At 44.2% G+C, this 26594-nt stretch overlaps 1 protein-coding gene across 1 annotated transcript in view; it reads right to left on the bottom strand.

Moving 5' to 3' along the window:
* Window positions 1–23014, bottom strand: part of CTDSP1 (CTD small phosphatase 1) — a 44522-nt gene extending 21508 nt beyond the window's left edge. Inside the window, exon 1 of the mRNA XM_060773519.2 lies at window positions 22395–23014. Within this exon, the coding sequence (XP_060629502.2) occupies window positions 22395–22854 (460 nt within the window). The 5' untranslated portion in view covers window positions 22855–23014. The remainder of the gene's footprint in view (window positions 1–22394) is intronic.
* Between the last annotated feature and the right edge of the window lie 3580 nt (window positions 23015–26594).

Raw genomic sequence — 26594 nt, 5'->3', positions numbered from 1 at the left:
ACCTGTTAGTCTTCAGTCCTGCTGGCACAAAGGTTTAACCCATTGTGTTACCCGGGCCTCAATAATAATAATAATAATAATAATAATAATAATAATACTCCATTTGTAACCCACCCCAACTCCCCAGGGGATTCTGGGCAGTTTCCAAGCAAAAAGTGGCAAACATTCAATGCCATACTAAACAAACAAACTAAAAACCACAAATCAAAACAATAAATAAAATAGCATCAATACAAACTTATATATTGCTTCTGTCATCTGACAATTTTCAAGTTCCTCTGTGTTTTCTAAGCGCTTTGCCTCTTGATTTTCCACAAAACCAAAAAAAAAAAACAAAACAAAAAACAGCCCAACCAACAGGTTACTGGTATTAAAAGGGGATGACATGTGTATTCTAAATGTACATCAGGCTTACCTAGGCCAATTAATGTATGTCCTTGAAAACATCAAAACTGAGGTCAGAACAGGAATGTTAGTATTTCCCAGAAGGCCCTATAGATATGCCTACGAGAATATTCACAGTTTAGTATTTTCTACCCATTGCACTTTCCTTTTGAATATCCCCAAGAAACCCCTGAACAGGCAAAATTCACCCCTAACACTTCAGCCAAAATTCTCATACCTATACCAGAGTCTGGGGTGAAAATCACTTGGCTCTCCAAGTATTGTAGAAACGCATGTCCCAGCAACCTCTGCTAGCACAGCCAATGCGGAGAAATATTAAGGCCTTCATTTCAGCAACATCTCGAGAGCCTCATCATTCCTACTCCTGTGGTATTCCTATTCCACACAAGACACAGCAGTTGGTCAGGATCCCAAAATTACCAAGTAGCAAGTGTGACAAGAGGGCAGGCAGAAGAGACTTAATGCAAGGTTTTATGCTTGCCCATAAAGTCCAGGAAAATTAAACAAAGACCTGAATCAAGATACTTCTTGCTACAGCTCCTCAAGACAGAGCATTAACCCTCAGTCTCCTATGGCAATATAAAAAGACACAATAGTGCTTCTTACTACTGCAATTCCCAAAGTGGCAATTGTGTTAATTTATTGCAACAAAAACAACAGAGTTCTCTGGAATCTTCAAGACCAAGGAATACACAACACCACGAGCTTTCATAGTATAATACACAGCACACTTCAGGGAGCGCTCTTGCCTTCCTGCCGGAGCAGTACCTATTTATTGATCTACTCGCATTTTCATGTTTTCAAACTGCTAGGTTGGAAGAAGCTGGGGCTAACAGCAGGAGCTCACCCCTGCTTCCCAGAGTCAAACCGCCAACCTTTTGGTCAGCAAGTTTATCAGCTCAGCAGTTTAACCTGCTGAGCCACCAGGGGCTGTTGAAAAACAGAGTATAAATCAAGGACTATGCAATCCTTCAGGTGTTCTTGCATTGTAGCTCCCTCTAACCCTGGCCAGCAAAGCTGAATGCTGAGATTTGCACTCCAACATCTGGAGTGCTGCCCTTTACCTTTCCCTGATACAAAAACCTAAAATACACTAAAAAGCTAGCCAGCTGGCACAATCTTCCCTAAGGGAATGGAGTCTTGACACCTATAGATTTTAGATATTTTTAGATATTTTTCAATTCCTGCATAAGAAGAATCAGAAGGTGGATACAGGAGGCCAGCTGTATTATTATGGGAAAGCTGAGATACCAATGTAATGACGTAAATAATAAACAAGGCACAAACTTTGATTTGATCAGCAGCCAAAGAACAAGAGGTCAAAACAGAAGAATTGTCAAAAGGAAGAAATCAAGCAAGCTGAAACAAGCAATGGCACTGATTTCTTTTCAGAAGCATTACCCTGGCAAATTATGTCACCGCAGTGAAATATACAAATCTAAGACAAGTGCTCATTGAATACAGAATGCAAAGTAGGTAACCACAAAGATTCCTTTAGAACACAAAGCCTCGTAGCCTCTAACAAGACAGACAGCATGCAAGAGCCTGGACAGGGACTGAGTAATCTTTGCAATTTGCACTTGCTATGAGAACAGGCTTACCCCAGTGTGGACCCACCAGGTTGAACAGAGCTCACCAACCATGGGCTCCAGTCCACTATGAAGGAACCTTCTGAGTTTTCCCCACTTCTGACTTCTTTGGAATTGCAGGTATTAAGGGAAGGGTATTAAGCAGGCATGAGATAGGTCACTTCCTTGGTGGGCATACAAATTGTGCAGAAAAACATCCTTTTGGATTCAAGGCCCCTCTGATCCAGATGAGACCAAAGGCATCTGGATCAGAGGGGCCTGATCTGTCCCCCACAAACAGCCACTCATCTTTTTCTGATTCTGATGCCCACAAACAGCCACACAACTGTTTCAGTGGCACAAATGAAATATGGTAGTCCCATTCAATAGCATGATTGTTGACCATTGATGGATCCATCCTACATGAGCAAGTAAGCGAAACAATAACTTCACATCCTCCAGATTTTGTTAGATTACAACTACAGTCTTTGCTGATGTTATCACTGATTAAAGTTCTAAAACAGAGTTTCTCAACCTGGGGGTCGGGACCCCTGGGAAGGTCGCAAGGGGGTTCAGAGGGGTCACCAAAGACCATCAGAAAACACAGTATTTTCTGTTAGTCATGGGGGTTCTGTGTGGGAAGTTTGGCCTAATTCTATCATTGGTGGGGTTCAGAATGTTATTTGATTGTTGGTGGACTATAAATCTCAGCAACTACAAGTACAAAATGTCAAGGTCTATTTTTCCCAAACTCCACCAGTGTTTACAATTGGGCATACTGAGTATCCATCCCAAGTTTGGTCCAGATCCATCATTGTTTGAGTCCACAGTGCTCTCTGGATATAGGTGAACTACAACTCCAAAACTCAAGATCAATTGCCACCAAACCCTTCCAGTATTTTCTGTTGGTCATGGGAGTTTTGTGTGCCAAGTTTGGTTCAATTCCATTGTTGGTGGTGTTCAGAATGCTCTTTGATTGTAGGTGAACTATAAATCCCAGCAACTACAACTCCCAAATGACAAAATCAATACCTCCCAACACCAACAGTATTCAAATGTGGATGTTTTGGGTATTTGTGCCAAATTTGGTCCAGTGAATGAAATTATATCCCGCATATCAGATATTTACATTACAATTCATAACTGTAGCAAAATTATAGTTATAAAGTAGCTGCATGGTTGGGGGTCACCACAACATGAGGAACTGTATTAAGGGGTCACGGTGTTAAGAAGATAGAGAACCACTGATCTAAAACATCCGGAGTTCAATAAAGATTAATACGGAGAGATCTGATCAGGCTTGTTGCATTCTGTTGAAACTGTAGCTATTCCACATGTTTAACCTGGGGTTGGAATGCAGCCTCAGAGTGTTGTGTTTTGCTTTGATGAATCAAACTCTGTTCCCTCTTATACCTCTTGGGGAGACTCATGCATCCAGATGTTTATCACCTGTGGAATTCCTGGCAGTTTCAAGACTTCCCACAGGATCTCACTCAAATCTGAACACTTAATTTACAGCTACTGCCTGGAAAAACCAATCACTGCTTTTGGACAAAAGAGTCTCAGAATCCTCCATGGGAATGCTGGCTGGGGGATGCTGGGAACTGGCAATCCAGAAAGCAACCTTTTCAATGCCCTGGTCATGATTGCAATGCCTTTGTAAAATGACACACCTGGATTGGGGACAATATGACAATATGCAATATGGGAAAAGCTATACTTACCGAATCTCCTCCTGGCATGCAACATTAAAAAGTGGCTTGGAAGCCAGGAATGTACAGAGGAATGCGTCTTCAACCTCTAACCACAAACAAGCAGAATACATCCCATAAACACCCATAGATTGAGGATTTTCTCTGCACAGGTGTAAGCTACTTGAAGGTTCCCTAAGGGTCACATATTTATATGCGCAAAGAAAATTACACATCCTGTGCATCATGTCTCAAGGCTCCATTTGCTAATACTTATGAATACAGAGGATGTATGCCAGGATACTATATACTTATCTAGGCAACAATCCAAATTGTAAGGTGAAACATTACATGGAAGCACAGAAAAACCCTAAGAAAGTATGCAATACCCATCATTTCTATTTAAATGAGTGTTAGTTCTCACTGAAAGGGACATTTCTGTCATAAGCAATGTTCACTTTTTTCAAGTTTGAAAAAGCTATCTTTATGAAATTTTGGTACTGTTCTCCCAACCCCTTGGACAACATACTATAGTCCAAAATCTATGACAAACTCTAATAAATTATCCCCTGTTGCTCTACAAAACCCAAAGAAGGGCCTCTAACTTTGAGGACAGCTTCTATGTTGTGCAATGGAAAGTACACAGGAGAACTCCTGGGGAAGTAACAGATGACATGGAGCAGAGCTTAGGAAGGTTGTTTTTGGACTACCACTCCTATCATTCTGAGGAATGTGCTCCCCTCGGAAAAAAAACAGTCCCGCAAAAGACACTTGCCCTTAGAATTGGGGAACTGCAGTCCAAAAATGAAGTTTCTAAGCATTCATTCTAAGAAAACAAACGGAAATTCTGTTTCCCTCCTCCAATCATTAATAGGAACTACGGCCAATTTGTTAAACTACAGTCAATGGGATTAACAAATGACCAAACCAAAGATGTATGCATATGAGCAAACACACATGCAGTGTGAGCCAAAAGATTCAAATTGCAAGAGAAGGGATTCTATGTAAACATTTGGAAGAACTTATGGTATTTACTGTCAAGAGATCTTCAACAGCAGAAAAGACTGTTGGTGGTTGTTTGGAATGATGTTCTCTTTTCTTGAGGTCTCTAAACAGAGGTTTCATGAGAGAAGGCATGATGGCCATGTATAAATATGTGAGGGGAAAACATAGGGAGGAGGGAGCAAACTTGTTTTCTGCTGCCCTGGAGACTAGGATGCGGAACAATGGCTTCAAACTACAAGGAAGGAGATTCCATGTGATCATTAGGAAGAACTTCCTGACTGTGAGAGCTGTTCAGCAGTGGAACTCTCTGCCCCGGAGTGTGGTGGAGGCTCCTTCTTTGGAGGCTTTTAAACAGAGGCTGGAGGGCCATCTGACAGGGATGCTTTGAATGTGATTTTCCTGCTTCTTGGCAGAAAGTTGGACTGGATGGCCCACGAGGTCTCTTCCAACTCAATGATTTTATGATTCTGTCTTTCAGGAGTGCTTTGATCATGCATTCCTGCATGGAAGATCGCAAGGACTAGATGGCCCTTACTGTACAACTCTTAAGATTCTACCTATACACACAATGTTTTAAGGTTAGTATATATATATTTTTACTTATAACATCTTAACTTTTAAATTATTTCATCACTTCTTCAATCACTCTTATATTTACATTAATGACTTTGTATGGGTTTGATCTGCATTGTTTTGAAATATGTTGCTAACTGCCTTGACTCCCATTACAAAGCAAATGCCAAGTTATAAATGAATACCTCTGAGGATGCTTGCCACAGATGCAGGCGAAACTTCAGAAGAGAATGCTTCTAGAACATGGCCATACAACCCGAAAAACCCACAACAACCCAGTGATTCTGGCCATGAAAGCCTTCAACAATATAAATGAATAATAAATAAATGAAAGATCCATAGCAGAGCTGATATAACAGAAAAAAGCAAAGAAAAGCTGGCCTAGAGGGACAAAGGTTGTTAACAAAGGAATACGAGCAGATCAGTGTGGGAATGTGTTAATGGCAGGGACTGCAGCTTGACTAGAATTGTACAAGCTTCATTTTCCTCCAGCAAAATGGAAAGGAAAATACTCACATAACATTCCTTCAGGAAGGGTGGCACCAATCCAGACTGTTTGCCCTTTCCCCCTCTACTGTGTGCCTACACTCCCCTTGTCCCTGGGTTTTCGTCCACATGCCATAGGGCTCCCAATGGTTCTTTATGGGGTGGCAAATTTAGACCGCGCAAGATTTCCCAGGCTACGAAAGGTGTGTGGTCTGGGTTCTCATGGGAACATTTCTGTATTCAATGCAAAAAAGAGAAACTACTTTGGCAGGCTGTAGACCTTTCAGAGAGAAGGCCATGTCAGCCCCTTCAGCCTTCCAACTGACCCATTCAGTGGGCAGCAGCCCCTTTCTTTCAAGGAATGCCACAAATGTGTGCCCCACAGATACGGTTCATAGCAAGGCAGAGAATGGTAGAGGAACTATGCACAACTGTCTACCTTACAGACCCTGAATTTATACCCTTCAGTTTACTCCCATTTCCTTCGCTTACCGAATTAAGAAAATAGACCCATTCCCTATATCCTGGGTCACAGGATTATCAGTCATGCCCCAGTGTGACCTTGCCTCATGTTCTTTGCTGGCTGGTGAAAATAATCTGAGATCTTTACAGAAGGCAACAGTACACATAACTCACCATGACATTTGGAAAGCCAAAACACTGGGCTATTGAGGGATGAGATTAAAAAGACTGGCAGGAATTCATAGCCATTCATAGTTTAAAAAACTAAACTAAACTTAAAAAAAAAAACCAGCAACGTCATATATATTTTCTCTTATTTTTACAATAGGCTTACAAGGCAGACCAGCATTATGATACCCCCCTCCCCCACCATTAAAGTGGGAGAATAAAGGCTGAAATGAAAATCCCATCATACTAAACATTTGGTTATGAGGGCTGCAGCTAACAGGAACTGTAGTTTGACAACATCTAATGGGAAGACTCCAGGAAATAATGCCAGACTGCTCACTTGAGGGAAGGGTATTAGAGGCAAAGATGAAGTACTTTGGCCACATAATGAGAAGAGAATTAGGCTGGGGGGAAATGGAAGGAAAAAGGAAGAGGGGCCAACCAAGGGCAAAATGGATGGTATCCTTGAAGTGACTGGCTTGACTTTGAAGGAGCTGGAGGGTGGCCACGGCCAACAGGGAGCTCTGGCATGGGCTGGTTCATGAGGTCACCAAGAGTCGGAAGCGAATAAACAACAACAACAACAATGGAAAGACAAGGTCTGGTGGGAAGATGATCAGTAAGGATCCAGTGAAAGATCTCAGTTATTTTACAACATTGACAAAAATTTCTGTTCATACAAAAGGTAGCAAAAATTGCCCTCCAAAATTTAAAAAAATCAGCTGACATGAAATGTACCCCTGTTGTTTTAATGGTTGTTTTAACATTTGTAGGAGCCCCCACTGGTGCAATGGGTTAAACTCTCAAATCCGGGGAACGAGGTGAGCTCCCATCTGTCAGCTCCAGCTTCCCATGCGGGGACATGAGAGAACCCTCCCATAGGATGGTAAAACATCCAGGCATCCCCTGTACAACATCCTTGCAGACGGCCAGTTCTCTCACACCAGAAGCGACTTGCAGTTTCTCAAGTAGTTCTTAACACACACACACAGAGAGAGAGAGAGAGAGAGAAACCATGGTGTATTATATTGGACTATGGCTTTCCAAGTTTTTAATTTATGCTCAGTCATGGAAACCCACTGGTGCCCATCTCTCTCAGCCTCTGAGGAATGCAGTGGAAAAGCTACCTTGTGCCAGAAGAAAGGCAGAATATAAACAAACAAAATGTATCTCCTCTGAAAAAATCTTGCCAGAAACCCAAAACAAAACAAAAACTACAACAGGCTACAGAGTAAATCAAGTACCGACACAAGGTGGGTGGGCTTGAAATCCATTTAAAAGATGAATTGCTTCTCTTTGAGGCTTCCAAGAAAGGAACATGACTTTGTTGTTATTGTTGCTGCATCTGAAGGGATAAAATCAACTATCTGGGGTATCTAGATGGGTTGAGGACTACAAAAATAGTCCTGGAGGGACTGCATACAGACTCAGGGCCACATTTTGCCTACCTCTAGAAGATATAGAGTTGAGTTTAGGTGATGCTATGATTTAATGACTCTGTTGTCCATCTACAATTTGGCACCTTTTGGCTTCTTCCAATTACCTAAGAAGCATACATCCACATGGAAGATTTAACTAGGCTCAGGTGATCCACAGAGCACTGAATTTGGAATTAATCAAGTTAAATTCTCTAACTTTAAGCACTATTCCCAATTCCATGATACATAGAGGGAGGTGTACCAGATTCTCCAATACAGAAGGTAATGCACCTTATCCACCCTTCTTGGACTGCAAAGCATGAGAGATAAGTGGATGAAAACAAACCACAAGCAGCTAGCTTTGCTGTTCATTCTTGCTCCCTCTTTGGCAGGGTCACTGCAAGGGTCTTTGCCCTTTCCAGTCCACTTGACTCTTGACCTGGTCATCAAGTATGTGTATGTGTTTCCAAGTCATCTGCTGATTTATGGTAAGCCTATGCATTTTATGGGTTTTTCTCAGGCAAGGAAATGTCAGAGGTATATTGTCGAAGGCTTTCATGGGTTGCTGTAGGTCTTTCAGGCTATATGGCCATGTTCTAGAAGCATTCTCTCCTGATGTTTCATCTGCATCTATGGCAAGCATCCTCAGAAGTAGTGAGGTCTGTTGGAAACTAGGAAAATTGGTTTTATATATCTGTGGAAGGTCCAGGGTGGGAGAAAGAACTTTTGTCTGCATGAGGTAAGTGTGAGTGTTGTAACTGGTCACCTTGATTAGCACTGACTGGGCTTGCAGCTTCAAAGACTGGCTGGTTGCTGCCTTGGGGGTCCTTTGTTGGTAGGTGTTACCTGAGCCTGATTGTTTCCTGTCTGGAATTCCCCCCTTTTTTAGTGTTCCTCTTTATTTACTGTCCTGATTTTAGAGGTTTTTTTAATACCTCTAACCGTTCATTTTCATTGTTTCCTCCCCAATCAGGGCCAGCTAATACCTCCTAACAGAAGATTCTCCCAGGCAGGAATAAGCTAGGCTTTGTAGCTGCAAGGTCATTCAATGATAATCAAGATAGCAGATATGGCAGGTAACCTCTGAGGATGCCTGCCATAGATGCAGGTGAAATGTCAGGAGAGAACGCTTCTAGAACATGGCCATACTGCCTGAAAAACCTACAACAACCCAGTAATCAAGATAGCCAATGGCAACATTCACACTTGCCTCAAGCAGACAAGAGTTCTTTCTCCCACCCTGGACCTTCCACGGATATATAAACCCAATTTTCCTAGTTTCCAACAGACCTCGCTACCTCTGAGGGTGCTTGCCATAGATGCAGGCGAAACATCAGGAGAGAATACTTCTAGAACATGGCCATATAGCCTGAAAAACCTACAACAACCCAATGTTAGAGGTAATATTGCCATTCCCTTCCTTTGAAATATAGTCTACAGCACCTATTTCCTTGCCATTTTGCCATCGAAGTACTAACCAAGGCTGGCCCTGTGTAGTCTCCAGAATCAGGTGTAATCTGGTGCCTTTTGGCTCTTATTGTTTCAAATGGATTTTAAATGGCTCTAATGTTTTAAATGGATGTTAACCTAATGTTTTTACCTACTTTGTAATGTCATGCTGTATTGAGGTTTTTTTATGTTGGCATAGAATTGTCGCCGCTGTAAGCCACCCTGAGTGCCCTCTAAGGGGATGAGAAGGATGGAGTACAAATGTTTGAAATTATTATAAACTAGCTTGGGGACCCGGCGTTGCCCGGGTTATTAGAGAAAGTGGTAATGGTGGTTCTGTATGCCAAGTTCTGTATGACCTTGAGGGAGCTGGGGGTGGTAACGGCCGACAGGGAGCTCTGGCGTAGGCTGGTCCATGAGGTCACGAAGAGTCGGAGACGACTGAACGAATGAACAACAACAACATGCCAAGTTTGGTCTTTATTGGTCTTTGGATAACGGCTGCATTATTTTCAGGAAGTGAGTGAAGGTACTTGAAGTCCCATCATCCATGGCCCATCCTCCTACAAACAGCAGCAGGATATAGAGTGGGTCATGGAGGCTCTGTGTGCCAAGTTTGGTCTTTATCAGTCATTTGATGAGGGTGGCAGTGGTGTCAGTAAGTGAGTGAAGGTACTGCAAGTCCCATCATCCAAAGTCCATCCTCTTTCAAACTGCAGCAGGATGTAGAGTGGATCATGGGGGCTCTGTGTGCCAAGTTTGGTCTTGATTGGTCATTAGAAGAGGGTTGCAGCAATCTTTGGAAGGGAGTGGAGGTACTTGAAGTCCCATCATCCATGGTCTGTCCTCCTCCAAACTGCACCAGGATGTAGAGTGGGTCACTGGAGCTCCAAGTGCCAAGTTTAGTCTTGATTAGTCATTGGAGAGGGTCTCAGTGGTCTCAGAAAGTGAGCAAAGGTACTTCAAGTCCCATCATCCATCTCCAATTTTTTCCAAACAACACCAGGACGTAAAGTGGGTCATGAGAGGTCTATGTGCCAAGTTTGGTCTTGATCCGTCATTGGATGAGGTTTGCAGAGGTCTCAGAATGTGAGTGAAGGTACTGGAAGTTCCATCATCCATGGTCAACCCTCCTCCAAAACTGCAGCAGGCTGTAGAGTGGGTCATGGGGGCTCTGTGTGCCAACTTTGGTCTTGATTGGTCATTAGATGAGTTTTGCAGCAGTCTTGGGGAGTGGAGGTACTTGAAATCCCATCATCCATGATCTGTCCTCCTCCAAACCACACCAGGATGTAGAGTGGGTCATTGGAGCTCCATGTGCCAAGTTTAGTCTTGATTAGTCATCGGCGAGGGTCTCCGTGGTCTCAGGAAGTGAGTGAAGTGACTGCAATTCCCATCATCCATTGTCAAATTCTTCCAAACCGCACCAGGATGTAGAGTGAGTTATGCGGGCTCTCTGTGTAAATTGTGGTCCTGATCCATCATTGTTGGCAGTTATAATGGTCTTAGGAAGGGAGTGCAGGTATTGCAAGTCCCATCGTCCATGGTGCATCCTCCTTCAAACTGCACCTGGATGTAGAGTGCGTCATGGAGACTCAGTGTGCCAAGTTTGGTATTTTTTGGTAATTGGATGAGGGTTGCAGTGGTCTGAAGAAAGAGCAATGGTACTGCAAGTCCCATAATCCACGGTCCATCCCCAGCCAAACCACACCAGGACGTAAAGTGGGTCATGAGAGGTCTCTGTGTGAAGTTTGGTCCTGATCAGTCATTGGATAAGGTTAACAGCGGTCTCAGAATGTGAGTGGTGGTACTGCAAGTCCCATCATCCATGGTTCATAGTCCTCCAAACTGCAGTAGGATGTCGAGTGGGTGATGGGGGCTCTGTGTGCCTATTTCGGTCTGTATTGGGAGTGTTCTGACCCAGCCCCCTTTGGCCTTTCCTTTCCTCTCTTGGTCATCTCGGAATGTTGGATTTGAGGCTGGCCAATCAGAGACCATATGCAAATTTCCTTCTGTCATGCCCCGTTTCTGTCATGAACCCTCTTCTCCACCAGGGGCTCCTATTGAAGCTGCCCAATCAGAGACCATATGCAAATAGCACCACAGCGGCAGCCAATCAGAACGCTGGCACATACACTTCCGCCCTCCACACTTCCTCTGTCCTTCCCATACAAACACTCTTCTTTATTATATACTAGCTTGGGGACCCGGCGTTGCCCGGGTTATTAGAGAAAGTGGGTAATGTTGGTTCTGTATGCCAAGTTTGGTCTTTATTGGTCTTTGGATAACGGCTGCATTATTTTCAGGAAGTGAGTGAAGGTACTTGAAGTCCCATCATCCAAAGTCCATCCCCTTTCAAACTGCAGCAGGATGTGGAGTGGATCATGGGGGCTCTGTGTGCCAAGTTTGGTCTTGATCGGTCATTAGAAGAGAGTTGCAGCAATGTTTTGAAGGGAGTGGAGGTACTTGAAGTCCCATCATCCATGGTCTGTCCTCCTCCAAACTGTAGCAGGATGTAGAGTGGGTCACTGGAGCTCCAAGTGCCAAGTTTAGTCTTGATTAGTCATTGGCGAGGGTCTCAGTGGTCTCAGGAAGTGAGCAAAGGTACTGCAAGTCCCATCATCCATCTCCAAATTTTTCCAAACAACACCAGGATGTAAAGTGGGTCATGAGAGGTCTATGTGCCAAGTTTGGTCTTGATCCGTCATTGGATGAGGTTTGCAGAGGTCTCAGAATGTGAGTGAAGGAACTGGAAGTTCCATCATCCATGGTCCACCCTTCTCCAAAACTGCAGCAGGAGTAGAGTGGGTCATGGGGGCTCTGTGTGCCAATGTTGGTCTTGAGTGGTCATTAGATGAGTTTTGCAGCAGTCTTGGGTAGTGGAGGTACTTGAAGTTCCATCATCCATGGTCTGTCGTCCTCCAAACTGCTCCAGGATGTAGAGTGGGTCATTGAAGCTCCATGTGCCAAGTTTAGTCTTGATGAGTCATTGGCGAGGTCTCAGTGGTCTCAGGAAGTGACTGCAAGTCCCATCATCCATTGTCAAATTCTTCCAAACCGCACCAGGATGTAGAGTGAGTTATGCAGGGTCTCTGTGTAAATTGTGATCCTGATCCATCATCGTTGGCAGTTGTAATGGTGTTAGGAAGGGAGTGCAGGTATTGCAAGTCCCATCATCCATGGTGCATCCTCCTTCAAACTGCACCTGGATGTAGAGTGTGTCATGGAGACTCAATGTGCCAAGTTTGGTATGTATTGGTAATTGGATGAGGGTTCAGTGGTCTGAAGAATTGAGCAATGGTACTGCAAGTCCCATAATCCATGGTCCATCCCTGGTCAAACCACACCAGGACGTAAAGTGGGTCATGAGAGGTCTCTGTGCGAAGTTTGGTCCTGATCAGTCATTGGATAAGGTTAACAGTGGTCTCAGAATGTGAGTGGTGGTACTGCAAGTCCCATCATCCATGGTTCATACTCCTCCAAACTGCAGTAGGATGTCGAGTGGGTGATGGGGGCTCTGTGTGCCTATTTCGGTCTGTATTGGGAGTGTTCTGACCCAGCCCCCTTTGGCCTTTCCTTTCCTCTCTTGGTCATCTCGGAATGTTGGATTTGAGGCTGGCCAATCAGAGACCATATGCAAATTTCCTTCTGTCATGCCCCGTTTCTGCCATGAACCCTCTTCTCCACCAGGGGCTCCTATTGAAGCTGCCTAATCAGAGACCATATGCAAATAGCACCACTGCGGCAGCCAATCAGAACGCTGCCACATACACCTTCCGCCCTCTGTCCGCCCTCTGTCCGCCCTCTGTCCTATACAAACAAACACTCTTCTTTATTATATATATAGATACAGATGATACTCCATTCCCAGAAAACCCTGTGATAGGTTCGTCTTAGGGTCACCGTAAGACAGCTACGACTTCAAGACACACAACAATTGTAGCAATGACCTTGTATAATTAGTCAATGTAATCATGCTCTATTCCAGGTCCTTTTAAACTTTTTCTGCTCATGATCCCTTTCTGCCCAATAAATGTTTATGTAATCCCAAGTAGACAGGTATAGAAAATAGGTATAAAATCAAAACTATAGAAAATAGGTATAAAATCAAAACTTTTACTTATAATCAACATTTGCAAGTCTTGCTTAATAGACTGATTTACCTTTTTATAAAGTACAGCTGAAGCATTTTCTGCAGAGTCCACTGTAAATATTGCATGTTGTTGCTAACGGATTCCTGTAAATATCTAGTTGGCATTCAGAAAGGTTTTTTGTCACCAGTTTTCACAACCTCAACACTGAACTAAGGGGATCCACAGTTTAAGAAGGAGTGCCCTGCTCTACTGACAAGGAGGAAAAATCAAAACCAAAAGTGATTGCATAAAGCCAAGTAGATGAGTTTCCTTGTTGTAGATGCAGAACAACTTCAGCAGATTGGAAGGGATGACTTGCAAATGAACTATGAGACACAGCATAGTTAAGCATTTTTAATAATCAGATCTTGGCAAGTTAGCTTTAAAAAGAAAGTATAGACACCACAATCAAAGATCAATACGCAAGTGTTCATGCTCCCCTGGTCTTTTAATAAAGCAAGCTGTTGCAAAAGACTGATATCTCCAGGTGGTCAGAAAAGCCATTAGAACCACCTGTCAATCAAAAGTAACCGCACTGGGCTTGATGGACCGATGACCTGATTTGGCAACACTAATTTAGCTCCAGTTGCTATCACTCTAAATGACCCAGTCCATGTTTTAATCTTGTGTTAGAATTCTCTATTATTAGTGTACATTACATCACTTTATGAAAACTTAGCTACGTAGCAGAGGTGCTTTGGAACTCTGTTAGTGAATTGTGAAGATTTGTGAAGAATTGTAATGGGATACCAGTAAGAATATCCCAGTGTGGATCAGGTTCTCCTTATGGGCACCAGCTCTCCTTAGGCAGTGTCCTGATCAATAACAGACTGATGTGTCTTTGTCCCATTGTGCATCTGTAGCAATGACTTCATTGGCTGCCTTACATGTAACGTCACTGCAGACTTTTATCTAGATGCAGACAAAATGTAATTTGGCCCAATTCAAATTCCCATTTACAAAGATGCAAATCTCTAACAGAATTCTGGTCCCTGTTAATAATTTAATTGTATTTTAATGTTGACTTTTTGTATAATTTTAATTATATTGTAATCATTTTAATTTGAAAGCTTTGTTGGGTCCCAGTTGTATAAAAATGGTGGGGTATAAATAATGCTGAAAATAAGGAGAAAACTACTGTTGTTACTCATTAAAATTGCAGGAATGCAACCTGCTATTGTCATTACTTATTTATTATTGTTGTTATTCTAGTTTATGTAATTTACATGCCACCTTTCTCCCAGAGTGCTAAATTTAAAACATTTACAAAAAAAAAAATTAAGAACTCTGGGGGGTGGTGCTCATCTCCATTTCTAAGCCGAAGAGCCGGCGTTATCCGGACACACCTCCAAGGTCATGTGGCCAGCATGACTGCATGGAACACCATTACCTTTCCATCAGTGGTACCTACAGATCTACTCACACTTGCATGTTTTCGAACTGCTGGGTCAGCAGAAACTGGGGTTAACAGCAGGAGCTCACCCCGCTCCCTCAATTCGAACTGCCAACCTTTTGGTCAGCAAATTCAGCAGCTCAGCGGTTTAACCCTCTGTGCCATCACAGCCCCTTTACTAATTATTTTATACAGCTTTCTAAAAGGCTAGATTGATTTTTTTTAAACCCAACATAAAATGCTAAAAAATGATCTCAGAATACATGTAAAAAAAGGCTTAAATAATATTCCTGTAAACTGGTAAATGTTACTCATGGCATTAGTAAAGTCAGCTTCATTCCTACTGTCACATTCCTTGGCTGTGCAACATTCAGAATCACAGCCAAGCCTTTATCCTAAGGAAGATCCCTAAAAATAAAATACTTCATTAATACAGGAATTTTTCCGCAGGGTGAATTAATGTATACACACTACCCTACACACAGCTGTCTGTCCCCAGGTGATGTTTACTTTGGACGTAGAATCACCTTTTGAGTAGTTCTCAAAAAGAGTTGAGAGGTTCGATTTTCTCTCAGATCTGTTCTCAGTGCTCTCCTCTAACCACACAGACACTCAGCTTTTGTTATTTATTGCCACAAGTCCATTTCTTTTTTGTTTTTTTGTGAATGAGACCTCCAAGTCACCCTATAGTCCTGCTCAGATCTTGCAGCTCAAGGCTATGACTTCAAGACCAGCTTATACCAATTTATGCCAGGTCAAACCACTTGTTCGCGTAGTTCATGAAAATGTATGCTAGAATAAACCAGTCAGCCTTAAAGGTGCTATTGGGTGCCTTTTAAGCTATTCTGTGTTAAATCAGACTAATATGGCTCTCTTCATCCATAATTATTACATTGCTTTTGAAGAATCAGATATAAGTTATCTGCGTAGCTTGTGACTTCTTTCTTCTGAGAATGATTAAGCGCCATCTGAAATGTGGGAGAGGAAAGAGAGAAAACCAGGCACTGATCTGTTTTTTAAAAATACCTTTCTGGTCAAGCAAGAGGAAACAGAACCGGAACTGAGTGGGAGTTTGAAACATGGGTACTTCCCCCTTAACTTCCATAAAGGGCTAGAAAAACAAAACAAGGCCTATGGAACAGGCTGCTGAGGACTGGAGGCCAGCCTTGCAAAAGAAGTTCCTTTAGCCTCTTTTCATTCACAAAGAGCAGCTGGTTATCCTGGTACAGATCACAATTGGGCTTAGAAGCCTCTGCCCCTCTCTCCTAATTTCATTACTACAGACTTTGTAGAGCCATTTCAGAAATCAGAGTACTAATTACTTTACACAGCTTTCTAAAAGGCTAGCGTGATTTTTTTTAAACCCAACATAAAATGATAAAAAATGATCTCAGAATGCATGTCAAAAAGGCTTAAATAAAACTGATAAGAGACTGCAATACAAGCTTCCCTATATACATAATCACAGCCAAGCCTTTAAAATAAGTAAGAACACTTAAAATTGTAGATTTCATTAATAGGTGATAGGAGCACTCAGTGGTGCAATGGCTTAAACCCTTAAGCTGGCAGAATTGCTGACCAAAAGGTCAACAGTTTTGAATCCAGGGAGTTGGGTGAGCTCTCATCTGTCAGCTCCAGCTCCTCATGTGGAGACATGAGAGAAAACATCTAGGCATCCTTGCAGATGTCCAATTCTCTCACACCAGAAGCAACTTGCAGTTTCTTAACTCATTCCAGACATGAAAAAAATAATGATAGAGGGAATGGGGGAAGAGAGAATTAACATGCTTTTCTGTGCCTTCAAATCATCCCCATCCTACAGCAAACTTAGGGAAAACTTAGAACACCTATTACAGGGTTTTCTGGGTTTTCCAACTGGAGGGAATCAAACACTGGTCTCCAAAGATGTAGTTAGATGCTCAAACCACTATAACACACTGGCATCAACATACACCTCTGTCTGTCCCAGGTGATGTTTGTTTTGGAAGCAGAACCTTATTTTGAGTAGCTCTTAAGCCAGATGACAGATCGTTTCCATTTTTTTAGTCTTTCCTTGAACCAGACCAAAAGCCAGATTATACCAGGCCAGAGCCCATCTAGTCTAGTCTCTTGCTGATTGACAGAAGTTCTCAGGCCTTTTCTATCACCCACTATACTTTATCCTTTTAATTAGATGCAAAGACTGAAACACAGGTCTTTATGCATGCAAGACTAACATTTCCCCCAATGATCTCTTTCCCCCCATTTCTCTATATTTGTTCTAGGTGTATAATCTTTTAGGAGAGTGCTATAATGGAAAGCACAAACTTGCACTGCATGTAAAAAGTTCTAGGTTCAACTCTAGATATCCTGAATCTTGGAGAGCTGCTTACTAGTCTGTGCAGGCAATACCCAGGTAGATAGAGTGGAGGTTCTGGTGATTGGATTCAGCGTAACCCAGGCTCATAGCTTTGTTTACAGATCAGGAGCAACTACTGCCATCCCTAAGCCTCACAGCCTCTTGGGTGGCCCTGCACAACTTGTATCCATGCTATATTATTTCCATGTATGGGTGGGAAAACTGGACAATGAAGAAAGCATTATCAGAAGAAAAGAAACTTATTTAAAATGTGGTGTTAGGACAGAATTCAACTGGTCCCATGGCCCACCTAAAGCAAATTAAGCCCGAACTTCTCTCTTTTCCAAAACGACAGCTTGGTAAAGTTGAAAGTAGCAGTAGAGGAGGAAACCACACTACAGGTGGATTGATACAACTGAGGAAGCCACAACCACAACATTGTAAGATCTAAGCAGGGCTGTTCATGACTGGGGCACTTCAAGGTCCCTTATTAATAGGACTGCTATAAGTTAAAGACCACTTGAAGACAACAATAACAACAGAGACAAACAAGATCCACCAGCTTTAACTGGTGTCTACAAAAACATCAGGTTTTTGTTGCCAGTTCAGAACTTCACAGGTTTTTAGCACTGGACAAGCTAGCACAGGCATGGGCAAACTTCGGCCCTCCAGGTGTTTTGGACTTCCACAATTTCTAACAACCTACTGGATGTTAGGAATTGTGGGAGTTGAAGTCCAAAGCACCTGGAGGGCCAAAGTTTGCCCATACGTGGGCTAGCAGGATGCATTTGTCAAAACCTTGGGAAATTTACTTTTTGCCAGTGCATCTCCTAGAATCCTCCCTCCAGCCAAAAGAGCTAGTGCCTCTGGTAACCAGGACAATTCTGGGATCTTTAGTCCTATAGGTAATTCTTCCAAGTTCTGTCCCTGGGCTGTAGGATCAGATTTGCTATTCTGTACCTCCAGACTGAGCTCTTGCCTGAGTTTATACTGCGAGTAAGGAAAAACCTTTTGGAATGGGCTCTGTTATGGAAGCCACTCCAAAATTCAACACAGTCTTTAGAAAGACAACTTTTGATCCACTATGCTATGAATAAACAACTCACCTACCAGATGCAAAGCAACAGCACCTTCACACACACCAGCCCCAGATCCATACAAACCATAATACAGTAAGACCCTGAGGTTTTGGGGAACCATATTGGTGTTTTTTCCATGTCAGGAACGACTTGAAAAACTGCAAGTCGCTTCTGGTGTGAGAGAATTGGCCGTCTCCAAGAACTTTGCCCAGGGTACACCCAGATGTTTTGATGTTTTACCATCCCATGGGAGACTTCTCTTGCATGGGGAGCTGGAACTGACAGAGGGAGCTCATCTGTGCTCTCCCCGGATTTGATCCTCTGACTTGTCATTCTTCAGTGCTGCCAGTACAATGGTTTAACCCATTGTGCCACCGGGGGCTCCACCATATTGTTGAATTATGGTGTAAATGCACATTTGGTGTGATATGCATCCTATTTACTCCATATAGTTAAGTACCATATATGTAAATTGACATCATGTACAACAGTTTATTTGGGGTCAAGGTTATGGATTTAGACATGACCTGTGGATAAGATGAGATCTTTCTGGGGAGAGGCGAAAACATCAATACTGCCCCCTTACAAGAATCACCCCCCCCCCTGCATCCCTGAAATGGGGGATAATTGTAAACTATTTTGATTATACTTGAGCCAGAAACAACAAATAATAGAACTAGAGGACCACGAACACTTCCAGGAGGAATGGCTTGGGGCAGGCATATAGCCGGGGGGGGGGGGGTGGTGAGGGGCTTGCCCCCCCTCAAATTCTCAGGGTGGTCCGCGAAAAGGCCTTACTGGTACATTATTTAAACTGTTATGTTTATTCATATTATGATCTGATCACCATGCTCAATATATCCCATATGCATGGGGCTATTGGGATAATGATACAAAATGTTTGCTAGGGTAGATCCTCAGCCTCCCCCCCCCCTTTCAATCAAACTCAGACCCCCCCCTCCCCGAATCAAACTCAGCACCCTCCGAATCAAAATCCTGGCTACGGGCCTGGCTTGGGGGACATGGGTATGTGAATCCGTGGATACTGAATCTGTGGATAAGAAGATCAGATTGTTCAGTGCTATCATTAATGAATGACACTAGTTCTATTCCATTCAGCCAAAATAAATAATGTTTTTTTCTGCTGACTGTGCTTGCACCTTTAATGGTCTGAGAAAAGAGAATCAAGTGTTGATTGAGATCAGAAAAGCATGTATTGTTGTTGTTTATTTGTTCAGTCGTTTCTGACTCTTCACAACCTCATTGACCAACCCACACCAAAGCTGTCTAAAAAACTGCAAATCCAAAAACTTGCTAAGGAAGAAAGAAAATTAATAAATGGTTGCCAAAGGCACCTGGGTCCATGTTTGACACAGCAGCAGAGGAACTGATATTCTTCATGCCTCAGCCACTTGGGAAATGCCCTCTTTCTTCAGGTAAAGGCTTCCAGTTTCCTAACCTTGCCACCTACTTACTTCATAATAAGAGCCAAAACCCTCAGGTAACAGAGGAGAAATCTAGGGCACCTATCAAAGCCACAGAGAGAGCAAAGGATTTGAGTTGCTCTCCCTCTTCCCGAGTAACAATGTTTACAACTCACCCAGCGCCAGCACTGGCAGCTTCCTACCAAAACATCATAGCAGCTTTACCACTCCCCTCTTGCCTAGTAAGGAAAATGGGGTGGCGGATGTGGGGTAGGCAAGCCAATGAGGGCAGGAAAAAACTGATCTTATAGGATCAAGTCAGGAAGAGGCTGCATACCAGCATGGGAAAAAGATGCATTGCCTGGCTGTCCCTTCCACAGTATACAATACCTCTGGCTCTACTAGGAAAAAAAAAGACAGAGCCCACTACTGTCTTTTTTTACCTGGTACAAAAGTCACCCACTCCCCAAAACAAACCCAACACCAAAAGCATTTTGACAGCATTTCAAGAAAGCCATGGCTAAGGGAAAAGGTGCTCCATGCAGTTATGCCAACCACATGACCTTGGAGGTGTCTACAGACAATGCTGGCTCTTCAGCTTAGAAATGGAGATAAGCACCAACCCCCAGAGTCTGACACGACTGGGCATAACGTCAGGGGGAAACCTTTACCTTTACCTAAGGGAAAAGGAAAAGCTTCAAGGATATGGTGGAGGCTCCTTTTGAATTCAAACCTGTTGCTGCATGACAGCCCCCCTCAAGTGGAAATCACATACAAGGGAAGATTGCAAGGTGACAGCTCCTAAAATAATGCACAAAAATACAAGTGGCAGGACCTTAGAAAGAGTACCTAAGGAAAGATTCTGTGCTATCAACCACACTGGTGTTGAGGACCCTTCAACCATGGGGTGCGGTCAGCATCTTTGCCCACCAGTGAGCATAACTGTGGGTGGGTGCCAAGGCATGGAATAGCAACAGCTGCATACCAACCTGGACCTATGCATGGAGCTGGCAAAAGTCATGATAGTGGGAGGCAGAACCAACCCCAGGCACAAAATAAACACAGGTGTATGGAGCAAATAATATCCAGATATGTTGTCGATGGCTTTCATGGCCAGAATCACTGGGTTGCCATGAGTTTTCTGGTCTGTATGGCCATGTTCCAGACATCAGGAAAGAATGCTTCTGGAACATGGCCATGCAGCCTGGAAAATTCACAGCAGCCCAATATCCAGATAATAAACACTTTACTTGTGGCATAGAGAGCATTCTGAGTCCAGGGTGAACCCTTTGTCCATGGAAGGAAGGTAGGTATCCTATCCTACCTGGAGGCAACAGATCTTAGAAGCTAAGGGGATTTGGGGGTCAGCCCCGATTAGTACTTGGGTGGGAGACCACTAATTGATACCGGGTGCTGTAGGCTATATTTCAGAGGAAGGAAGTGGCAAAACAGTATCCCGAGTCTTCCCTTACCTAAGCATATGTGTGGCCATAAGTCAACAGGCAACTTGAAAGCACAGACATGCTGAAAACCACCCATTCAGCCCTATAGGGCATGCACAAGACGACCTGATCTTGGAAGCTAAACAGGGCCAGCCCTGGTTAGTCCTGGGGTGGGAGACCACTATTTGATACAGGCTGCTGTAGGGTATATTTCAGAGGAAGGAAGTGGAAAAACAGTATCTGCATCTTCCTTTATCCAAGTGTATGGTTGGCCATAAGTCAACAGGCAACTTGAAAGCACAGGCTTGCTAAAATCACCCACCCAGCCCTATGGAGCATGCATAAGGCGATCTCCTCTTGGAAGCTAAACGGGGCCAGCCCTGGTTAGTCCTGGGGTGGGAGACCACTATTCGATACAGGCTGCTGTAGGTTATATTTCAGAGGAAGTAAGTGGAAAAACAGTGTCTGAGTCTTCCCTTACCTAAGCAAACCCTGTGCATATGGTTGACCATAAGTCAACAGGCAACTTGAAAACACAGGCATGCTTAACCCCCCCCCCCCCCAAAGCCCTATAGGGCATGCACAAGGAAACTAAACAGGGACAGCCCTGGTTAGTCCTGGTTAGTCCTGCAGTAGGCTATATTTCAGAGGAAAAAAAGTGGCAAAACAGTATCTGAGTCTCCCCTTACCTAAGCATGTCAACAGGCGACTTGAAAGCACGGGCACCCACCCAGCCCTTTGGGGCATGCACAAGGCGAGCCGATCTTGGAAGCTAAACAGGGCCAGCCCTGGTTAGTACTGGGGTGGGAGACCACTATTTGATACCAAGTGCTGCAGGCTATATTTCAGAGGGAGGAAGTGGCAAAACAGTATTTGAGTCTTCTATTATCTAAGCGTATGGTTGGCCATAAGTCAACAGGCGACTTGAAAGCCCAGGCATGCTGAAACCACCCACCCAGCCCTTTGGGGCATGCACAAGGCGACCTGAACTTGGAAGCTACCTGGTTCTAGTACTGAGGTGGGAGAAGAGATGCTGGAGGCTATATTTCAGAGGCAGGGATATCTCTGGTGCCCATCAATCAACAGGCATCGACTGGAAAGCGCAGGCACCCTAAGCCCACCTTGAGGCTCGTCTGCCCAAGAGTGTTGATGCCTCACCAAACGGCAACAGCCTGGAGCCATGGCCGTTCAAGTGGAGTCCATCCAACTCCTATAATTCTATAATGAAGACGCACCCGCCTTCCCCAGCTCCTGCCCAGAGGATCCCAAGGCGGGTGGCGTTGGGAGCCCGGGGCCCTCCTGACCCCAGGGGCCCCCTCCCCCCGATCGGCGTGGCTTTCCCCCTTCTCCCGCTCCTCACCTTTCTCCTGGAGGGGCGTGTGGAGGAGCTCCTCCTGCCTGACCTGGGTGATGATGGCCCCGCCGTCCATGAGCCCGGGGGTCCCGGGGCCGCCCCTCCTCTGGGTCCTTCTCCGCCAGTCCTCCTCCCAGCGCCGCCGCTTTGGGGGGTGTTTTCCCCCCAAGAGTTCGCGGATTTGGGTCGCAATGGTGGTTAAGAGGAGAGGGGGGAAGAAGGGGGGGATTGAAAAAAGGGGGGAAAGGGGAGGAAGAAAGGGGCGGGGGAGAGGAGAGGGGGGACCAAAACAAAAAAGGGAGGGGGGAAGAAAAAAAGACAGCGGCGGAGGAAACTTTGTTACAACATGGAGTTCCCTCTTCACGGTTTCTGATACAAACATGGAGCCCAGGCGCGGTTTCAAGCTCCCCCTTAAAAGGGCGATGGCTCCGGGAAGGACACCCTGGGCCCCCATCCCCACTGACATTTTAGCACAGTTTCAAAGCGGGATGGAAGAAATGATTCCAGAGGAAATCCTGGAACCAGCTTGAAGCCCTGACGGTGCTTACACGAGCCACAGAAGATTGGTGTGCATTCAGGGCTTCCTTTTGCGCGCTTGTTGCCTAGCCTAGTTTCGAATTGCAATAAATGGTCAGTGTAGATGGGGGGGGGGGTTGTCTTTCAGGGTGGGGTGGGTTTTGGGTCGACGTTTTTGGCAGTCTCCCCAAAGCAGACCTTTCTCTCCATCGCCCCTCTTCCTCCTCCCGCGATCCTCGCTTCCGGTTGTTTCCATTCGGGGCTCCATCTTTCCGGGAGGGGTGGGCTTTGGGTCGACGTTTTTGGCGGTCTCCCCAAAGTGGGCCATCCTTCCGTCGCCCCTCTTCCGCCTTATGGGTCCACGCCTGTTTACATTCCGCTTTTGGTCAGCTCCTAAACGGCGGGAGGGAGAGGCCGGCTGTTGAACGACAAGAGAGGGAGACGCTTTTGCTTCTGCAAGACAGAATTAATACAGTTTGATCCCACTTGAACTGCCTATGGAATGCTGGAATGTGTAGTTTCGTGAGACGCCGGCCCTCCCTGGCAGACAAAGCTGAAGACCTTGTCAAACTACCACTCTGGGGAGTCCATCACAGTCAAAGCAAACTACTGTTGATTTGGGTTGCTGTGAGTTTTCCAGGCTGTGTGGCCATGTTCCAGAAGCATTCTCTCCTGATGTTTCGCTCACATCTATAGCAGGCATCTTTAGAGGTTGATTTTACACATGCACTAGGAAGACTATCCACACTGCAAAATTACAAGTTTGGACATGACTTGAACTGCCAGGGCTCCATTCTATGGGATTTTGGCATTTGTAGTTTACTGTGGTGCCAGCGCTCTCTGACAGGGAAGGGTCAATGTCTCAGGAAACTACAAATCTCAGAATTCCACAGCACTGAGCCAGGTCAGCTAAAGAGGTGTCCAACTGCTCTCATTCTGCCCTGGTCCATTATAATGCATTCTTGGTCCCTCTCCTGTCTATCTGGCAAACTTGGGCCCTCCAGGTTTTTTGGACTTCAATTCTCACCATTCCTAACAGCCTCGGGCTCCTTCCTTTCCCCCCTCAGCCACTTAAGTACTAACCAGATCTGATCTTGCTTAGCTTCCAAGATCAGAAGGGACTGGAAAGGTTATTATAACCGGCATGTGTGTATGTGTGCTATAATTTTCCTATTTTGGTTTTCTCCAATGCACTTTTAATTGTTATCCTAACGGTTTTGAAATGTAATCTGCTTGATTTTGTATTTCAAATTGTGTTCTGAACTGTCTTTGGCCCTTTCATTAGGAGAAGGGCCGGATAATAAATAAACAGATAAAATGCTTCCTCTTCCACAATAGATCCCCAAAGAGGAGGAATGTCAGTCTGCCAGGAAACAGGCATTTCGTTGGCTGCGTGACACTTTGGGAGCTTTTGCCAAAGTATCAATTATGTATTCTGTCCCTCTCTACATCTCATCCCAATAGAAAGTTCAAGCTTCAACTCTGCCACTGGCACTTCCACAATCTACAGACAGCAGTGGAAGAAAATCTTGATTGCATGTGATGAATTTACTGGTCTTTTGAGGCTCATGGTGGTGAGAAATTTGATCATCCATACACAGCTATATCTGATGTGGAAATAGAGCCATAGGACAGAGGGAGATCTTAAATCAGGTGCAAAGTGAACCAAGAGATTTCTCTCCTTTTAGGGCTGCTCTTAAATACCTCAGCATCTTTGTAAAATTTTCATGTGCAGGCATTCTCCTTATTACAAACAATATAGGTTCTGTAGGTTTGTTCTTAAGCTGAATTTATATGTAAGTCAGAACAGGTACATCTTTTAAATGTCTTTTAAATGTAACTCTGGCCGAAAATATATATTGTTGAACTTTGGATCACACAGGGAAGGGTAAACACCTCTGTGGTGTTTGTTCTGCCTGTGCCCCTGTTCAGAAGATTTCACCTTTCTGTCCCTGTGGAAACAAGGATTGTTTTGTTTGTGTGTGTGTGTGTGTGTCAGGAGTGACTTGAGAAACTGTAAATTGCTTCTGGTAAGAGAGAACTGGCCATCTGCAAGGACGTTGCCCAGGAGACGCCCAGATGTTTTGATGTTTTACCATCCTTGTGGGAGGCTTCTCTCATATCCCCGCATAGGGAGCCAGAGCTGACAGAGGGAGCTCATCCGCGTTCTCCCTGAATTCGAACCAGATTGATGATAAAGCTTCAGTAGAGACCCCTTTCCCCCATGATGATGATGATGATGATGATGATGATGATGATGATGATAATCTTTATTTATAACTCGCCACCATCTCCCCAAAGGGGAGTCGGGGTGACTAACATGAGGCCAGGCCCAAAATAATACAACATAATAAACACATAACAAAATATGAAATAACAAATAAAATCAACAATATAAAGCAGCATAATAAAATCAGACACAGAGGGCGGGCCAAATGTATGAGGTAAAATGTTAAAAAGTTAGGACGCAAGGTGAGATAGGGATGAAACTGCATTTGTAAGAGAGGGGCCTGACAGGGAGGATCAGTGGGATTTAGCCATTTTAGGGGCAGGGAAGGTGCTTTATTCTGAGGGCAGCTATAGGTTAAAACAACCAGATGGGTTGAGTGGTCATTCTCCGAAGGCACATCGGAAGAGCCAGGTTTTTAGGTCTTTCTTAAAAGCAGCTAGGGTGGCTCCAAAAGCAGGGGGCTACAGTGGAAAAGGCTCTCTTCCTTATTCCCATAAGATGAATCTGTGATAGAGGAAGGGGCAAGAGAAGGGCCACTTCAGAGGATCGAAGAGATTGTGCAGGTTTGTGACAGGAGATGCGGTCACAAAGGTAGGTGGGTCCCAAACCGTTCAGGGCTTTGTAGGTAATAACCTGCACCTCTTCCAGGAATGAATTTCCCTTCCAAGGGGTAGATTTCTCTCATGCCCTGTTGTCTCTTCTCTGTTCTTAACTGTGAGTCATTTGTAAGTCAGATGTTTGTAACTCGGGGACTGCCTGTGTATGCAAATGCATGGCTGCAAACAAGATGTGTCCACAGAGCCACAACTGAGTCTCTGGCTCCCTTCTAAAGACTCTTTCTCAAAGTGTCAACTTAGGGTGACCCCATGAACCTCATTAGGTTTTCTTAAGCAAGGAATATTCAAAGGTGGTTTTGCCAGTTTCATCCTCTGAAATAATAGCCTATAGCGCTTGGTATTCACTTGTAGTCTCCCATCCAAATACTGGCCAGACCTGATGATGCCGAGCTTCCACAATCAGGCAGGTGACTTCAGATAGCAGCAGAGTGACCTTGTGCAGTTCTCTGGGTTCACATCTGAATCACATCTGAATGTATGCATTTATGTCCCCCTTTCCTTTCTCCAAGAGGCTCAAGGTACAATTTTATTTTCCTATTACTGCAAAGTCAGTCAAGCTAGGCCTGAGGAGATTTAGTCTGAAATCCTTGCTCACTGGGTTATCTTGGTTCTGCCTAACATACCTCATAAACTTTTTGTGAGAATTAAATTTGTGCTCCTTGGAGAGCTTTAAGCAGCACACTGATTGAGTTGTGGCGGCTATTGGCTTGCATTAGCTGTCAGAAATTTTCCTTTGCTGAGAAGTGAGGGAATAATGTGGTTAGAGACCTGTGGCTGCCTGCCCAGCTGAGCTGTAACAGAGACAGCAGGTAAAGCACTACTAGACACTCAGTTTCCTCTTTA

The sequence above is a fragment of the Anolis sagrei genome, chromosome 1 (assembly GCF_037176765.1).
Source record: "Anolis sagrei isolate rAnoSag1 chromosome 1, rAnoSag1.mat, whole genome shotgun sequence".
NCBI lineage: Eukaryota > Metazoa > Chordata > Lepidosauria > Squamata > Dactyloidae > Anolis > Anolis sagrei.
The sequence above is the reverse complement of the archived record's forward strand: the minus strand, read 5'-3'. Positions and strand labels throughout refer to the sequence as shown.